The sequence below is a fragment of the Aethalodelphis obliquidens genome, unplaced genomic scaffold, assembly GCF_003676395.1.
Source record: "Aethalodelphis obliquidens isolate GAN/ISIS:26980383/991018 unplaced genomic scaffold, ASM367639v1 scaffold41, whole genome shotgun sequence".
Classification (NCBI taxonomy): Eukaryota; Metazoa; Chordata; class Mammalia; order Artiodactyla; family Delphinidae; genus Aethalodelphis; species Aethalodelphis obliquidens.
The window spans coordinates 15,482,835-15,501,930 of record NW_020837985.1 but is presented as its reverse complement, the minus strand read 5'-3'; the positions used below and the strand labels follow the sequence as shown (position 1 = coordinate 15,501,930).

The window sequence follows — 19,096 nt, the reverse complement described above, 5'->3', positions numbered from 1 at the left end:
GCTGGAGGCCTCTGCTGAGCCCCCTTGAGCGGAGGCCCCGCTGCCACATGTGACTGCGGCTCTCCTGCCCCTCTGGTGTTCCCACTCCCTGACCCCGCCCCCTTGCCCCACCACCTGAGCCCTTGCCAGGACGAAACCCTGAAGCAGAGCTTCCTCATGGCCATCCTCATGCTGGTGGGGGCTGTCAGCCACAACGAGGGCGCCCAAAGCTACGCGCTCTCCCAGGTCTCTGAGCTCTTCGAGTGTCTGATGGTGAGTGCAAGGTCCTGGGGCAGAGGAAGGGCTTCCCGGGACAGAGGGGGCACCTCCCTCAGAGCAGCAACATTCATGAGAGGCACCCACTGGAAAAGGTTGGGCTGATTGGATTTCTAGAGCGTGTACAAGCCCCTCAGGCTTTCACACCTGGAAGCACATCCATGGCCCCCACATGACTTGGTTCCTACAGGGACCCTGAGCTGGCCAGTTACATCCGCTGCACAGCTGATGTGGCTGAGACCCAGAAAGGCCAGCGCCGTCCATTCTGCTAATACTGACCTAGCTCACACCACTAGTTACTAGAGATTCTGGCCTCACAGAACCCCTGGGGTAGTGGAGGAAACACACAAGTGATGGACGATTATATAGTGATAATAAAAATAATAACGGTTCTCATTTACTGAGCCCCTGCTGGGACTCAGACACTCTGCTTCTCATTCCTTGCCTCATATGTAACACAAGGGCAACAACGTCATGTTTTCTGTGAATAAAAGAAGCTCAGAGCAGTTTGGAGACTTGCCCAAGGTCATGCAACTCGTATGGGGGTAGCCAGGATTCAGACATGACTTGTCTATTCTAAAGTCTATGCTCTAGTTGTCTAAGTGGGGGCTAGGCCACAGAGACCCACCTGGGTAGGTGAGGGTCTAGAGCATAATCCTGGGGGTTACAGGGGTGCGGGGCACCAAGGTCTTTAGGCAGGGTTGAGACTTGGTGGCAGAAGTGACATAGGCCCAGGTGTGAGTGACTCAGCCTTCACCTGGGATTTCCAGCTTCTGATGGAGAAGGAGCCCCAGGACACGCTGTGCGCGTCGACTCGCCACCAGGCCATCCACGTCACCTCCAGCCTCTGGTAGGCTCCCCAACCCCACACGGGACCTTGCTCAGCATCAAACAGCAGCCTCACAGCTCAGGCTTGGTACCAGCAGGACAGTGAGCGGGGAGAGATCAGACAGCAACACCCTACTGGGCAGGGCTAGGGACCTGAGCCAGTGCAGGCCACAGGAGGTGGGAGGTGGGCAGCTTATGGAGGCCAGAGCCACTGGGGCACAGCCACTCCCCAGAGTGAGCGGACCCACCCAGACACTCAAGGTCAGAGCAGTCATTCATGGTGAGACCCTAGATTCTATGGGCACTTGAAAAGGTGTTTTTTCCTGTTATCAGGTGTAGGACTTGCTATGTACCTGTAAGGTTTACTTTACTGATTGTGGTGTTTAGGTCTTCTACCTCCTCGCTTAATTTGTGTCCATTTGATCTGCCTTGTCCTGAGAATGGTGTGTTAAAGTCTCCTATTGTTAATGTGTTTCTATCTATGTATCCTTCCATCTCCTGTAGTTTTTACTTCATAAGGTTTTTACTTCATAAGGTTCATAATGTTATTTGGTGCCCATATTCATAAGTGTTATATCTTCTTTATGAATTGTGACTTTCAGCGTTAAAAAGTGCCCTGCCTTGTCACAGTTAATGCTTTGAGGGCTTGAGTTTTCTTAGCAGCATCACTGCCTCTGCTCTCCTATTTTTTCCCATTTGCCCAGTATGGATTTGCCCATGCTTTTATTTTAACCTTTCAGAATCCATTTGCTTTAGGTATGATCCTATATATGGCATAAAGTTTGGTCTTGATCTGTAATCCACATTGAAACTCTTTTTATTTTAATAGGTGAGTTAAGGCCATTCACATTTATTGATATGACGGCTATGCTGAATCTCAACTCTGTCATCATATTTTGTAATTGCACGTGTTTTATTTGCTGTTTTTTTTTTTCTATGAGATGTGTATTCTTTGAGCTTTAGTAGTCTTTTTAATTTAGGAAGGGTTGTATTTTTGTTCTAGTTGCTATGTTTGTACTCCTAACCTATTTTAATGCCCTTAGTCCCTTGTTTTCTTATTTAACCTTTTAATATCTGGTTTACCCATTTTTATTGACATCCTTAAACTCCCATCCACTGCCCATATAACAACCAGTGAGATTATTCGTCCCTTCTCCTTCTGTTTTCATTTGCACACTTCAAAATTTGCAGTGTAGTCATCCACCTTCCTCCTTACATTTGTTTTTAGTGAGTACACACACTCACCCTAGGTCCCTTTGCCAAAGATTTCTAGTCATCTCTTAGCTTGACAAAGTTCGTCCTCTGAGATTCCTCAAGAAGGTTCATGGATTCAGAACACCCTAGGTTCTTTTATGAAGGGCAGCTAGGCTGGATATAAAGTCCTTGGTTCACACTTTCTTTTATTAAGTTTTTTTATTGTTTGTCTTTTGTTTTGTTTTTGGCCATGCCATGCTCCGTGTGGGATCCTACTTCCCAGACCAGGGATTAAACCCGTGTCCCCTGCATTGGGAGCACAGAGTGTTAACCACTGGACTGCCAGGGAAGCCGCTAAGTATTTTTTTAATGCTGCTCAATTGTTGCCTTGCTTTGTTTTTGAAAAGTCTGATAAAAAAAAAAATTTTTTTTTTTGCCTTTGTAAGTTATTTGATCTTTTTGTCTGGAGACCTTGGAACTTTTTTCTTTATCTTTGAAATATAACAATTTTATTAAGAAATGTCTCAGACTTGATCATTCTGTGTTAATTTTCCCAGGTACCCGGTGAGTCTTTTGAATATGTAGATTTAAGTCTTTTGTTGTTATTGTTTCTGGAAAGTTCTCTAGGTTGTAATTTTTTTCTTCCAGTTTTATTGAGACATAATTGGACATACAGCCCTGGATAAGTCTAAGGTGTACAGCATAATGATTTGACTTACATAGATCATGAAATGATGACCACAGTAAGTTCAGTGAGCATTCACCATGGCATTAGATACAAAAGAAAAGAAAAAGAAATTTTTTTCCTTGTGATGAGAACTCAGGATTCACTCTCTTAACAAGTTTCATATGTAACATGCAGCAGTGTTCATTCTATTAATCATGGTGTACATTACATCCCTAGTACTTCTTTATCTTATGACTGAAAGTTTATACCTTTTGACCACCTCCATCTAATTCCCCCTCCCCCAACCCCTACCTCTGGTAGCCACAAATCTGGTCTCTCTTTCTATGAGTTTGTTTGTTTTGAAGTATAATTGACCTGCAACACTGTGTTAGTTCCTGGTGCACAACATAGTGATTCTATATTTCTATACATTTCAAAATGATCACCATGATAAGTCTAGTTACCATCTGTCGCCACACAAAAATATTACATTATTATTGACTATATTCCCAACACTGTATGTTTCATCCCTGTGATTTATTTATCTTGTAACTGGACGTTTGTATCTCTTTATCTCCCTCACCTATTTCTCTCTTGGTTATAGTTTTAAATAGTAGTTCTGTTCCATTGTTGTTTTTCTTCTTCAGAGACTCCAGTAATTCAAATGCTAGTCTTTCCTTGCCTGTCTTCCATTTCTCCTACTTTCTCTGTGACCCTTTTTACGTCTCTTAAATTCATCTTTATTCTCTTGGTGGTCTTTCTACTTTTCCTCAATGCCCCTTTCTAGTTTTCATTTGAGCCTTCTCTCTCTTGAGCACCTTGAATTCTTTTTTTCACTTCTGAATTCAGTCAACTCTCTTTTCCTTTCTCATTAGAGGCTTTTTTTTTTTTTGGTCCTTTTTGAATTTATAATTCAAGGTGGTTTTTCATATCTTTAAAGGCTTGCTTGAGTATATTGGCCTGCATGTGGGGTGTTGTCTTACACTTTTATCTGAATCATGGTTGTTTTTCAGGGGAGGAATTTTCTCATTGGATGTGTGCTTTTTTTTGTGGTACGCGGCCCTCTCACTGTTGTGGCCTCTCCCGCTGCGGAGCACAGGCTCCAGACGCGCAGGCTCAGCGGCCATGGCTCACAGGCCCAGCAGCTCCACGGCATGTGGGATCTTCCCAGACTGGGGCACGAACCCGTGTCCACTGCATCGGCAGGCGGACTCTCAACCACTGAGCCACCAGGGAAGCCCTGGATGTGTGCTTTTGTTTTCCAGGGGTTTTTGCAGTAACTCTATGGGTCTATTAATTTTTCTCCTGTTTATATGCAACACTTAGACTGTTTTGTAGAATTTCAAGTTCAATGGCACCCTCTTCTGTCAGTATACCAAAGTCCAGGTAACTTAGCAGATTTTTAGTTTTGGTGGTAGGTGAAAGGATTATGTATCCTCCAGTATGGGGTGTCCTTTTTCTCTTGTAGGACCTTAAATTTTTCCTTTTTGTGCCATTACCTTTCACCAACCAATTTCAAAGGGTACTTCTTTCTTTTTTGCCCTTTTTTTCTCCCCAAAGCTGTGTGTGTTGAATGCCGCCCTTCAAATGAACATTCTTTTCAGTCCCTTTCTTGTGGTCAGTGCTCTGGTTTCGTTGGTGTCTTTCTTCTTTATTGTTTCATATTTTCAGACTTAAGATGGACTTTGTCTTCCTGAAGGTGATTTAGATCAATTCTGAGCCCTGTTGCCAGGTCCTGTCTCCTCCCCTCTCCATAGTTTCTCTCATCCTCCTTTTATCTGCCACAGAGCCTCATGGTGGAACAGGGGTGGGGTGGGAGTGTGAGAGACTGCAGGCCGGGGCTGGCAGAGCTCTCTTCTGCTTATACTGTGTTGAAGTCTGGGTGTTCTCTGAGGTCGCATTGTGTGGTTTAATTTTCTCTTCTTCCTGCTGTGTTGTTTTTCAAGGAAATTTTGAGAGGTGGTGGGGGTGGGGGGGTACCCAGGCAGCCACCGTTGTCCTCAGCTGCCCAGGTCTATAGTTCAGTTTTATCTGTATTGGAATTTATACCTTATTTCCTCAGTTCTAAGAAGCACATTTTTCACACATCAAGTGGGAGCACATTTTACATTGATGGTGCCTTACACCTGGAATGATGTAGGGTTCTCAGTCCCCCGGGGGCACTCTCATCCTGAGACCGCTTCAAGTTTAAAAGTCTCTGCTGGAGGGTGTTTGGTGGGGGGCACAAGGGTGGTGCGATTCAGACCCCAAAGTGGGTTTTGTGGTTTGGATTCTCAGGAGCGCCATCCTCCTTCCCCACAGTGTGCTCAGTGAGCACCGGTTTTCTCGCTGTTCTTTCTGCAAGCCAGGGGTTTTATTTCCTTTTGTTTTGCTTTATCACATTGACACTGTACACACAGCCCTTGGGGTCCAACCTTTTTGGTGGGGCCCCTATTAGACTCCCATCTTGGATACCTTTTCTTTCTTAGTAGTGCGTGAGATAATGGTGGCGTGTCCTAAAATATAAACAGAATGGTGTGATATGAGCCCTTCCAGTATTCTTTCGGTATCTGGCTTTTTCCCTCGACATCTTGTGCTTAAGTCTCCTCCCGATATGTTCCATATAGCTGGAGTTCATTCATTTTGGTGGCTGTGTAGGATCCCATCCTATGAACACCAGGTACCCTTCTTACTATGGATGGACATTTGGGTTTAGGTCTGTGGCTAACGCTGCTGTGAGTTTGGTCATACATGTGCTCTGAGGCACATCTGCATTCAATTTCCATAGTGTAGGCGTGGCACCAACACTAACATATGATGCAAAATGTTTCTAAAGTACTTAAACCACCTGAAGAGTTCCTGTTGCTCTACCTCTTCACGAACACTTAACATCAACTTTCTAGTCAACCATCAAAATTTTAGCCAATCTTGTGGGTAGTATTAATCATATTTCCATGTTAATTTTCACTTTGCTGATTAAATAAGGAGGTTGTACATCTTTTCATGCCCTTTTTGGCCATTGGAACGGCGTCTTTGGTGATGCCTGTTCAGGTATCCTGCACATTTTTCTGTTGGGTCGTCCCTCTTTTTCTTATCGATTTCTAGGAATTCTTTATGTACAGTAATCTGGATACAAGGTCTCAGCTGATTCTATGTTAAATATCTTCTTCCACTTTGCAGCTTTCCTTTCGCTCCCTTACTAGGTCCTTTGATGAAAAGGAGTTCCAAGTTCCATCATTCATTCTCAGACATTACCTTATGAAAATCCTAGAGTTTGCCTATCTCATTCAGCCCTCCAACCACCCACATCATGGAGGTGCTAATCGGGCTCCAGTTTCTTCTAAACGTCCAGCATCCTTTCTCGAGTTCCCCACCCTGTTCCTGCAGCTCTGGGTGCTTGCTCCCTGCAGTCAAGTGTTGTGTGCTGAGGGACTTCCCTGGTGGCGCAGTGGTTAAGAAGTCGCCTGCCAATGCAGGAGACATGGGTTCGAGCCCTGGTCCGGGAAGATCCCACATGCTGCAGAGCAACTAAGCCCACATGCCACAACTACTGAGCCCACGAGCCACAACTAGAGAAAGCCCGCACGCAGCAACAAAGACCCAATGCAACCAGAGATAAATATAAAATGATAAATACATTTTTTTTAAAAAAAGAGCTGTGTGCTAGGGAGCTGCCTTTGGGCTCTCCCTGCTCGGCACTGCTCTGCTTGTCTGTGCCTAGGCCAACACCCAAGGTTCTCATTCCTACAACTTTATATTAATTCACCTCCCCTGATCCAGAAAGGCCTCCCCCTCCTCCTTCCGCAAGACTGTCTTGGCCATTCTTGGCCCTTTGCATTTCTACATAACTTTTAGAATCATTGCCCAGCTTCCTTGTTTTCTCTTTTTCCTCTTTCACCCTTGGGCAACTGCTTTTACTGCCCTGGCCCTCAAAGCTGGACTAGGAATAATCCTGGCTTTGTCACACTCGTCCATCACGGCTCTATGCATGGCCTGCTTTCACTTAGTTCTTTACTTAGAGCAAGGATTCTCCTCAGTAATTGAATGCACACTTGTGAAGCTGTCACCCGTACAAAAGCCAGGGCCCTAGTTATGAACTACATCTAAGGACAGGGCTGCCCACCGTCACTGCTTCCATCCCCCTGGCTCATCCACCCTCATTTTTTTGCTTTCTTTTTATATAGCGAGATTGCATCTAAACATATTCTTAAAAACATTTTATTTGTGGTTTCAATAATTTTATATAAAGAGTATCCTGCTGCCTGTAGTCTTTGGAGACCTTTTTTCGCCACCCTGATATTAATGAAGATTTTTCGATCTTGATTGTCTATTCTAATCTAAATCTAGTAACACCCGTTTTCCTTTCTTTAGTATTGCATTGTATGTCTCTTTCCATTTTTTTAAATAGACTTTTCTTTTTTTGGAGCTGTTTTAGGTTTGCAGAAAAATTGAGCAGAAAGTGCAAAGTTCCACGTACTTCCCTCCCCTGCCAGGCTCCTTTCTTGGTAACATCTTGCCTTAGTGTGGTATGTTTGCTACAATTGATGAGCCAATATTGATATATTATTATTAACTAAAGTCTATAGTTTACATTACAGTTTGCTCTTGGGGGTGTACATGCTAGGGATTTGGACACATGTACAGTGAGTGACAAGCATTCACTATTACAGCATCATACAGGTTAGTTTCACTGCCCCCCAACCCCCTGTGCGCTGCCTATTCATCCCTCCCTCCCACTAAACCCCTGGCAACCACTGATCTTTTGACTGTCTACATGGTTTTCCCTTTTTCAGAATGTCACAGAGCTGGAATCATACCATACGTAGCCTTTTCAGGTTGGCTTCTGTCACTTTCTGACATGCTTTCAGGTTCCTCTGTGTCTTCATGGCAACCACTCTCACTCCTAGGAACTCTTTCTCTGTCTTATTTCTTTTTTTGGGGGAGGGGTGGTGGGGTGAAATGATCACCACAGTAAGTTTAGTTAACAGTCATCATCATGCATAGTTACAGATATTTTGTCCTTGTGGTGAGCTATTCTCGTAGCAAGTTGCAAATATACCACACAGCGTTAACAGCTACGGTCGCGGTGCGCACATTACATCCCCGGGACTTAACTTATTTTATACCTGGAAGTCTGTGCCTTTTGACCCTCTTCACCATTTCGCTTACCTCTGCCTGCTCACCTCTAGCAACCACCAGCATGTTCTCCGTAGATATGAGCTGAGTCTTTGTTTGTTTGCTTTGGGTTTTGTTTTCATTTTGGATTCCACATGTAAGCAAGATCATGTGGTATTTATCTTCCTCTGTCTGACCTATTCCACTAAACCTAATGCCCTCAAGGTCCATCGATGTTGTCTCAAATGGCACGATTTCCTTCTTTCTTATGGCTGGATAATATTTCATTATATATATATGCTACATCTTCTTTATGCATTCATATGCTGATGGGCAATTAGGTTGTTTCCATATCTTGGCAATTGTAAATAATGTTGCTATGAATGTGGGGGTGCATATATGTCTTCAAGTTAGTGTTTTCGCATTTTTCAGATAAATTCCCAGAAGAGGGATTGCTGGATCACGTGGTGGTTCACTTTTTAGTATTTTGATGAATCTTCATACAGTTCTCCCTAATGGCTGCACCAATTTACATTCCCGCCAACAGTGTACAAGGGTTCCCTTTTCTTCACATCCTTCTCAACACTTGTTAGTTCTTGTCGTTTTGATGATAGGTGTGAGATGATACCTCATTGTGGTTTTGACTTGCACTTTCCTCATGGTGAGTGATGTTGAGCATCTTTTCACGTACCTGTTGGCCACCTGTGTGTCTTCCTTAGAAGAATGTCTATTCAGATCCTCTGCCCATTTCTTAATCGGATTGTGTGGGGAGTTTTTGTTTGTTTGTTTTTGCTATTGAGTTTTGTGTGCTTCAAGTATTTTGAATATTAACCCCTTTTCATAAATATGATGTGCAAATCTTCTCTCCCATTCACTCGGTCACCTTTTCATTTTGTAGATGGTTTCCTTTGCTGTGCAGAAGCGTTTTAGTTTGATGTTGTCTCGCTTTGTTGATTTTTGCTTTTGCTGCCTTTGCTTTCGGCGTCAGATCCAAAAGAATGATTGCCAAGACTGACGTCAAGGAGCTACCGCCTAGGTTTTCTTCTAGGAGTTTTATGGTTTCCGGTCTTATATTCAAGTCTTTAATCCATTTCGAGTTAATTTTTGTGTGTGCTGTAAGATAGAGGTCCAGTTGCATTCTTTCGTACGTGGCTGCCCGGTTTTCCCAGCACCATTTGTTGAAGAGACTGTCCTTTCCCCATTGCATGTTCTTGGTTCCTTTGTTGTAAATCAGTTGACCAGGTCTGCGTGGGCTTATTCCTGGGCTGGGAACACTTTCCTGACTTGGCTCCCAGAGCCCACCCTCACCTGGCTCCTCCACCACAAGCCCAGCCGCTCCTGCACAGCCTCCTGGCTGCTTCCTCCTGTGCCCCTGGCTTCTTAACGCAGGGGCCACAGGGCTGAGCCTCAGGCCCCATCTTCACTTACACTCCCTGCCCTGGTGGCCACTTCCGGCCCCCTGGTTTAAATATCACCTAAGCCCAGGCGCCTCCCGAATGTTCGCCCTGGCCGGATGCACGGGGATGTCTAACGGGCATCCACTTGCCACGTCCAGGCCACCCCCTGACCCTACCCTGCACCTGTTCGTCTTGCCAGCTCCTGTGTCAGACGTGGCGATTCATCCTCCAGCTTCAGGCCAAAGCTCTCGGTGTCACCTTGGCTCTCTTCTCCACCCCTCAGCCCATCCCCTGGGAAGCCCTGCGGTCCACCTGCCTCCATCTCCCCCAGCCGCCGACACCACCACCCTAGTTAAGACATAACGAGCTCTCACTGCGCGTCCTGGCCCGTTTCCGGCCCCTCCGTCCCAGCAGCCAGAGTGGCCCTTTAAAACTAGGTCAGATCACGTCTCTTCTCCGCTCCAAACATTCCAGTGGCCCCCATGTCAAAACCTTTACGGCACCCAACAAGTCGTGACGCTGCCCCACGACCTCACTGTCCTCCTGCCCTCCGCTGCTCAGGCCACGCCGCCCACACTGGCCCTGAACACACCACGCAGGCCACCATCTCAGAGCTGCAGCCTCTCCCATTGCTCTCAGGTCTCCGCAGGCACCCCCCCTTCTTAGCGGAGGCCTCCCGACTGCCCTGCTTACAGTCGAGGACGCCCAGATGCATCCTCCTGCCGTGCCCCCTCCCGCCGTGCCCCCTCCCGCCGTGCCCCCTCCCGCCGTGCCCCCTCCTGCCGTGCTTTGCGCACGTGGGGCAGTGTCTGACGCACCATTGTTTGCTGCCCAAGTCAAACCCTAGGGGGGTCACGCCCAGGATTCTTACTGGTTCTGTCTCTGCCCAGTACCCTGGGACATTGCCTGACTGTGACGGTGCCCAGTACAGAGGTGCCAACTGAGTGACAGACACCCACAGGGAGTAGAATAGAAGCCTTGGCCCTCTGTGCACCCTCGCTCCTGGGGAGCCGTCTCACCTAAGCCCCTCGAGGCAGCTTTGCCCTCGAGAGGTGAAGTGACTTGGCCAAGGTCACCCAGCCAGCACGGGGCAGAGCAGGGATTTGAGTCCAGGCCCTTCTCACTGCAAAGATGCCACTTCTAGGTGGGTGGTGACCTCACTCTGGAATCTCCCAGAGTCCTCTGAGCCCACTCAGCCAGGGTCAGATGGGACTGGTGTGGCCTCCCCAATGCTCAAGGGCAGCCCCCCTGGGGTGTCTCTGAAAGCTGGGGGTTGCAGCTCATCAAACCCCCCAACTATGCCCTCCCCGCCCACACCCCATCATTCCAGGGTCCCTCCTGCCCCTCCAGCCCCTTCCACCCAGCACTCAGGCCCAAAGACACCTAGCAAAGAAAACAAGAGGGCCGTCATGGTCACTGACACTGGAGAGCCCCGGTGCCCCCTGCCTCCCCCAGTCTTGCAGGGCCATGCTTCCCCTCAACCAGGCAGAAAGGCCATGGGACTAGGCAGGCCTGACCTGCACCATCTCCCCGTTACGAGGCAGGACCCTGATCAGAGCACATCCTGTCTCCAGTCCTCAGTTTCCTCATGTGCAAAATGGGCACAAGGACACTGAAAAGCTCTGCACACACCAGTGATGGCCCCTAAGTTGACCCAGGTTGGTGCCAGGGGAGCTGGACCCCAGGAAACCCAGGCTTAGGAGGAAGCAGCCACGGCAGGCTTCCAGGAGGAAGTGACTGTAGGGCGAGCCCTAAAGGCTGAGAGGGAATAGGCCAGGTGAGGAGGCCAGAGGCAGGAGAGGAGGCTTCCTCTGAGCCACACAGAATGTCTGTGCGTTGCTGAGCTAGAGCCCATAGGACGGCAGGGATGCCTGCCCAGCCACCACTCGGCCCCGCAGGCAGACGCCCTCCGGGTTCCCTTGCACAGGGCGCCGGACCCCAGCACGTTTTCGCTCGGATGTGCTGGACGGTTGCCAGCCTCCCCCCACCCCACTCCTGACCGGTGTGGACTGGCCCCCTGTGGGAGGGTCACGGCCCGGGCCGGCGGGCTTGCCTTCCTCTGCACTGCGGCGTATTTGGAGAAATCCATTAAGCGAGCCTTTAAACGCCGCGGGGCGACCTCTTTTCATTTGTTGGTATTATGATGAGCTTCACACAAGCTGTCAGCTTTAACAGCTCTCCCCAAGACACTCACTGAAAAAAACTGTCACTTCTCTCATATTGCTTCTGAATTCGAATGTGCACCAAGTTCCTTTTTTATTCAAATCAACCATGCAAAATGCATGCATCTTCCCTAATAAGCTGTTAAAGAGTTCTCCTTCCAGAAACAGGAGGGTTAGGAGAAAGCTATGATGAACTGCCTGGTCCATCAGCTTCCCTCCCCCGCCCCATGAGGTCCAGCCTCCCCTTCTCCCCCTTACCACCCCCCCACTGCCCTCCACCCCTAAGTCAGGTCAGACCTTGCCTGTGCTCAGAACCCTCCCTGCTTCCTCCCCCTTTAACTTTGAGAAGGGCCCAACCCTTCCAGTGGCCCACTGGTCCTTCCTCATCTGGGTGCCTGTCTCCTCCAGGACCTCAGTTCCTGCCACAAGCCCCTACCATCCATGCACACCCTCTGCTCCAGCCTCAGCATCTTCCTGCCGTTTCTCAAACCCAGCACACTCCTGCCTCAGGACCTTTGCAGCTGCTGCGCCCTCTTCCTGGGGTGCTCTTCCCCCAGTAGCCTCACCTCCTGTGGTCTCTCAACCATCTTCTCTAAAACAGCAGCCCTCCTCCCTCCCTGCTGTGTTCTCCCCCAGCCCATCCCAGCTACAGCTGTCATCTGTGCCCCATATAATGGGGGCTCCGGGGAGCAGGGACATATGTCTGTCTCACACAGGGCTCCCCCAGAGAACAGGATGGCTGTCACCTCGCGGGGAGCACCAGGGGGCCTTCTGCTCAGGCTCAGCTGTGTCAAGATGCTCCAGCAGCCTCAGCCCTCCCCCCTCCCACCTCGCAGGTCCTGGCTTTTCTCTGGGCGGGTCCTCCCGGAAGAGAAGGGCGAGGCCCCAGCAACCACAGGACAGACTCCCATCCTGGGCATGTCTATTGGCTCTAATTGGCCCAGCTTAGTTCACAGGCCCACCCCTGAAACAACTGCCTTGGCCAGGGGCATGTGGGGCTCTGACTGACCAGGTCTGTCTCCCCCACCTTCCCTGGAGCTGGGATGGGACTGGGCCCCTTGCCCAGAGGACAACGGCAATGCGGATACCACCCCAAGGGGCCCGAGAGCACAGCAGGCCAATCACAGTGATGTCTGCCAGCCATCAAGGACAGCGACGAGGTCAGCAGCCGCTCCCGGGCCTCAGAGGGCAGCACCGCCCAGGCGCGTCACTGTGGCCCCAGGTCTGACACTAGGTGGATGTGGTGGTACCGACAAGGGGGACGGGGGCCGAAGAGCGATCTGGGCACTCACTACCGAGAGGCCCACTGTCTTGTGGGTGCCCCCGGCAGCATGAGGGTGGCACGGGACACCTGCGGCAGCCACGCAAGTCTCAAGGCAGAGTCAGACCAGTCCTGGGCCTCTGAGGTTCCTGACGTCCTGCTAAGCTGTGCCGGCCCCTGGAAGCAACAGGTGAGGGTCTGGCAGGGCTTCCTGCCAGGCAAGGAGCAAGCGTGGACGGCCCTGCCTTGGGACTCTCCCTTTCCTTTGCATCTCTGGTGAACAAAACCCCTTCTTTTAGAGACGTTTCCTGCTTTGGTTGGTTCTCAGCAAGGTCCTCCTCCAGGCAATGTCCACCCTGCCCCACAAAGGACTTCCCATTCCTCTCGTTTCATCCATTATGGGCTGAATCTCTTTAACTCTAATGGGACATCTCATTTCTCTTCATTTCAAAGACACTCTCTTCATCCACTTATAGGTATAATCCAACATATTTTCCTTCTTGCCCTGGCTGCCAGGAAGCTCACATAAAATTAATGTTCAGTCATCTCTCACTGTGGCACGGGGGTGCTTCCTTTTGTTTCTCACTTCCTGATTAGTCCTCTTTTCGACTTAAAGCTTTAAGTTTAATTTAAAGCTCTTTTATTTAAAACACTGTTCGTAGTCCTGGGTTTTGGCAGTCGACAAGGAACAAATAAGCAGTTAATAATGATATGCTGTTTGGGGCCTGGATCTGAGATCTAAGATCTCCTCCTAACCCCACTGTGAGCACTCTGAGCTGGTCTCTCCATCTCATGGTTTCTTCTTCTGTGCGATGGGGTTGGTCCCTCCACAGGTGTTGTGCGGGTCAGGCGCCGCAGAGGACGGGGTAGTCTCTATGCTAGGGTGACCCTATGCAAGTGACCAACACTTGGGGCCTCAGTTAAGGGTTAGATCATGACCCCAGCCCAAACGTCTTCTGTTGCCCAGTTGGGGTGCCGTGGTCTCAGGCCCAAGGACCTCCTGATTCCTCAGACCCATGGGGGTTGTGACTTCCCAGGGGTTGAGCAGGGATTCCTGAGCAGGAAGGGACAGACGGGAAGGTTGGTGCTCTGCCCCGGTCTGGAGTCCCCACGGCCCCGCTTGGACCTGCCTCCTTCCCTGGACCCTGGCCTCAGCCTCGGTCCCCCTCCCACTCTGTGCTCCCCACAGCTCTTGGTCGAAAAGAGGAGAGAAAGGACTAACGGCTTATGTATTATTTGGCCCACACTTGCTAAGCGTCCTGTGTGTCCTGCTCTCGTTATTTAATGAATACGGATGGCGTTTGCCATGTCACAGACCGTGCTCAGTCACCAGAGAGCCATCCCTGCACTCAGGAGCTCAGCCCCATGGAAATGCAGGTGGGGTCAAGTGACAGCCCGGTGATGCATGACACACCCTGGAGAGTGCCCTGAAGGAGAGGCACAGCCTCTGCAAAGGATGACCTTGGGGGGCGCCCCCTGCATGTGGTTCCCTGAGGACCCGGCCTCTGAGGACAGACCTGAATGATGGTTAGAGCTCGCTGGGTGGGGAAAGGAGGGCAGAGAGCCTTCCAGGCAGGGGTACCCCAAAGAGGAAGGGACAGGAAGGAGGTGACCCAGAGCAGTGGGGAGCCACAGGGGGCTCTGTGCCACGGAAATGACAGTATCCAGTCGGCACTGGGGCGACGTACAAAGATGAGAAGACAGAGCCGCCTCCTGCAGCTCACGTCAGATGGGGGGACACCAGGAGGGAAGGAAAGGGCCACGCTCCATTTCCTCATCCCCCCGGGACAACAGCGGTCCGTGTCCCGTGGCACTGGTGCACAGGAAGCCCTAGCCCTGTGTGAACCCCGCAGGCTGCCTGCACCCCCGCAGCCCTGCAGCCCTCCCTCACCTTCAGAGTCGCTCTGCGCCAGGCATCCCTGGGGTGAGGCTGAAGGAGAGCACGGCTTCACCCCAGGAGGAAGGGAGGGGCGTCCTGCATGGCCGGGCTCGGACCCGAGGGCCTCCGTCTTCTGTCGGTCAAGGAGCTGCATGGATTTCAGGCAACAAGAGTCCCTGTGCATTGCCCGGGGTCCTGGGCTGGGGATGGCCTTAGGCTTTAGGGCCCCACAAGTGATGCTATTCACCCCGAGAGTCAGCAAGGGAGTCCCAAGAATGCCCAAATCAGCCAAACGCCATCTTTCCAGAAGCCCTGCTGTGGTGCAGGGACACAGCGACCGTGAGAGGAGATGCCCAACGTGCCCCAGGACCAGAAGCTTCCGAGAGTCATCACAGAGCAGACGAAATGCCAGTGTGCCCGGAGTCGCCTTCTCCTGCAACCGGCATCACTCTGGATGAGACCAATGACCCGGAAAACGCAGCCTCTTTTCAGCGGCACGGCTTGGGGGCAAGATGACAGGCCAGCTGACATTTGAGTCGGCCCCACTGGGGACTTTCACAGAGGGCATTTCATCCCTTCACATCTGGATTTGCAAATCTGATCAGAGCTGTGCCTGGTCCAAGCTGACAGCCTCGCTCTGGGGGCACTTACACGTCCAGGTGACACCACCAGGCGCGGGGTGGCTAGGCAGGGAGACGGGCCACCGAGCTATTCCCGGGCCCTCCACCCGTGCACTGCCTGCAGGGCCCGGGGCAGCCCAGAGCCCATGGCTCGACACCACTGTGCAGGTCTGGAGCCCGCGGCCTAGCCGCACTTTGCTTCTGCGGCCCCTGGCCAGGCTGTGTGACCCGGACGGGGCACGGGCAGCACGGTCCCTGACCCGCACCCCGTCCCGCCGTGCTCCGGGTCCAGCTCTTTCTTGAGTCCACGCAACCATGCGGCCGGTGGACCTGGTTTCCCCGCATCCTCGGGAGCTGCAGGTGGACCCTCCTCCGGGCCCCCGTGACACACACCCCCACTGTCCTCCTCCCGTGCCGGGACCCCTCTGCATTCTCAGCTCCACTTTTAAACGGCAGTGTCCATCGAGGCTCTGCTGGGGCCCCCTCCACCCTGCAACTGGGGAAACCGCCTGTCCCCGGTGTCCCCTAGCTCTCTCTCTGCAGCCCTGTCCCCTCAGCCCCAGCCCTGGAAAGCCAGCTGTGGGCACCTCACACTGACCATGTGCCAAACCTGTCTCGAGCTTCCCACTGGACCCGCCCCTCCCAGGAGGCCCCCTCCAGTCTCCGGCTCCACCACCGGGCGCACACCATCCCACGCCCCAACATCTCTGTTGAAGGAGGCCGGGAACGAGCTGCCCCCGGGAGGCCCCAGTGCTGCCGGGCCCTGAGTGCAGACGGGAACCACAAGGCACCTTTCCACCTGCGACGGCTGGGCACCCTCCCCAAGGGCGAGGCTGGCTGGGGACCCCTCTGCGCTGCCGCAGCACGTCGCTGGAGGCGCTGAAGAGCCTGCTGCCCGCCACCGGGCACTGGCAGGACTTCGCCCACCTGGAGCTGCAGGGAGCCTGGGACTCTTCGCCACCACCCACACCGACCCGCAGGGCATGGGCCTCCTCGCCAGGTAGGGGCGGGGTGGGGCCAGGGGAAGGGGACTGCCCGGGTCACCCCTGCCCAGAAGGCTAGGCTGTGGACTTCCGTACCTCCAGGGCCTGCCTGCGAGCACAGCCCCACGGACTCACGCGTGCGCACGCAGGGCACGGAAAGCACGGGCGCCCCGCCCCCGTCTCACGCGCACACGCTGGAAGCCTAGGATGCAGGCGTCTTCCCCCGGCCCCTTCCGCGGCCTGAGGCCTCCTAGGGGACAAGGGCCAAATCTGCTCCCCTGTCCATCCCATGCTCAGCCCGGGCCTGGCAGCCAGTGGGCGGCCAGTGGGTGCAAAGGGAGCAGGAAACGGTCGAAGAGAGATGTGCCCACCCACGCTCAGCAACACCTCTGGCCGCCTGGCCCCTGGGTTGGGGTGTGTGGGGAGGGGGACACGGGGCTGTGTCCGCAAGCCCAAGCCCTGCCCCTGCCCTTCGCCTGTGCCCAGGGCCATGGTGCAGAGCCGCTGCAAGCAAGTCGCGGCGCTGATCACCCAGCTGCTACCCAGCCTGCAGAGCCAGGAGCAGCGGGGGAGGAAGGCAGCCATCGTCCTCCTCACGGGGACCTGCGTGCGGCGAGGGGAGCCCCTCAGAGACAGCCTGAGCCCCTCGTCCGGCTGCCTCAGCCGCCGCCAGAACCACACCAGGACCTCACCTACCCGACAAACCCCTCACACCCCTCCTTCCCGCTTCCAGCTCCTTGGGGCCCGCGGTCGGGGGCTTCTGGCTGGGTCCGCACCTCCCAGCGCCCCCTCAGCCTGCAGCCTGGGGGGACTGTCTTTCCACGCCCCCTGCTCCTTGACGACTCGAGGTCCCACCCCTGGGACCGTGAAGCCAAAAGGGCAGTGAAAGAGTAGAAGGAGACCCCAATCAAAGCCTGTGCTTCTCCCACCCCACCCCGCTCGAGGAAGGTCTAGGCCTCCCTCCACGGGGCTTTGTCCCCAAGGGCCCCACGAGCCAGGCTGCTGATGTACGCTGCTCCCAGCCTCACTGTGTGACCTCAGACAAGGACCTTTCCCCCTCTGGGCCTCAGTCTCCCCAGCTATACATTGAAGAATCGAACCAGCTTGGAGGTGGGTTTCAAATACCCATTAACCGAGATACCCGGAAGGAGCAGGTCAGCGCCCCTCTCCAAGCCGCCTGCCAGGCCCTGGTCCCACAGCCCTGCTCCCAGACACAGACGAAGGCCCCCAGGAGAGGATGCCAGGACTGACCCGCCTGCCCCGGGGGCCACCCAGTTCCTCTACAGCCCTGCCCTGCTGGAGGTGCTCCCCAAACAGGCCGCCCTGACCATGCTGGCCCAAAGCCTCAGGGACCCCAGCCCTGAGGTCTGCGTGCGGAGCCTGTAGGTCCTGGGAAACATCCTCTTCCACCCAGAGAAGGTAAGAGGGTGAGGGGAGCCGTGGCTGGAGCAACCCCCAGAGCGGCCAGGTGTGCGGGGTGCAGACAAGGTCCCCTGGGATGGAATCCCGGCTCTAGGGACACAAAATCACCTTTCTGGGGCTCGGTTTCCTCACCTGCAGAATGGCGCTGGTGACGGCCTCTTGGCGGGGCCGCGGGAGGGGTGCAGCGTCTACTCCCGAAGGACGCTGCCTCCACCACACCCGGGAATAGGCGGACGCTCCTGCAGACCTCCAAGCACCTAGGAGGAGCCCCCCAGGTGGCACCCCAAGGCTGGCCCACAGACAGGAGCCTCCCCTGAGAATCGTATGGGCGGGTACCCCCGGTCATTGCAGACTCAGCCTCACTCCCTCCCGATTGCCCCCATCACCGTGCAACCCACATCCCATAATGAATGAACAGCTGGAACATCGCCAAAGAGGCAGAAGGGAAGGCCCGCAATGCTGCCTTAGGGGGTCTGGCCGTTCCATCTACAGCCCCCCAGCTCATCCACCTACCTACCCACTCATCCATTCATAAAGTCAGCCATTCATCCCTCCATCCATCCGTCCATCCATCCATCCACCCACTCATCCATCCACCCATCCACTTGTTCCTTGGGTCCTTCGTTTATGAGTCATTCTTTTATTATTTCTTTCATTCATTCATTTCACTCAATCAGTTATTCACATTTGCTTTGTCACTCATTCATTCATTCTGTCAGTGGTCAGCCATCCAGACACCTGTCCCCAGGTGTTCTCCCAGACAGGCAATCAGTAGGAAGTGTCCATGTGCTTCCTCTCTACCCCGCACTGAGTGTGGACCTGCAGGAACAGAGAAGACAGAGCAGAGGGGGCTACCAGACCAGGACGGCCAGGGCTAGGGAGGGCGGATGGTTCCAGAGGGGGCGTGCAGCCACAGCAGGGCTGGGGGAGACAACACACCCTGAGCCCCTCGGCCAAGGAGACCTGCTTCTGTGGGGACACGTTGAACGGGGCAGGGATGGAGTGGGCCCCAGGGCTGAGGGAGGGGCTGCAGTCGCTGCCCTAGACGCCAGAGAGGCCCCCTCCGCTGGGGCCCATGAGAACAAATGGCCCCGCAGGACTGTCCACTTCTGTCTACCGTCAAACACAAATCGCACTAACTGGGTGCCGGTGTGTGCACTGGGAGACCGGAGAGTAGCTACACGCAAAAGACACAAACCGGCCGCTTACACACGGTAGAAGTGCATTTCTCTCCCGCCGCTGTGGCTGTCCTGCTCTGCACTCCCCAGGGGAGCAGGCTCCTCGTTTGCTGTGCTCCATTCTGGGTGCTGCCCTCCTCTGCAGGGCCTGGGCGG

The 19,096-nt window shown here is 53.0% G+C and overlaps 1 protein-coding gene across 1 annotated transcript in view; it reads left to right on the top strand.

The window, feature by feature from the left end:
* The window catches only part of LOC113633696 (maestro heat-like repeat family member 5), a 41,240-nt gene that overhangs the window by 16,755 nt on the left and 5,389 nt on the right, over positions 1-19,096 (top strand). The window contains 6 exon segments of the mRNA XM_027132064.1: positions 130-252; positions 1,026-1,105; positions 16,221-16,303; positions 16,306-16,357; positions 16,827-16,947; positions 17,616-17,759. Of these exon segments, the coding sequence (XP_026987865.1) occupies positions 130-252; positions 1,026-1,105; positions 16,221-16,303; positions 16,306-16,357; positions 16,827-16,947; positions 17,616-17,759 (603 nt within the window).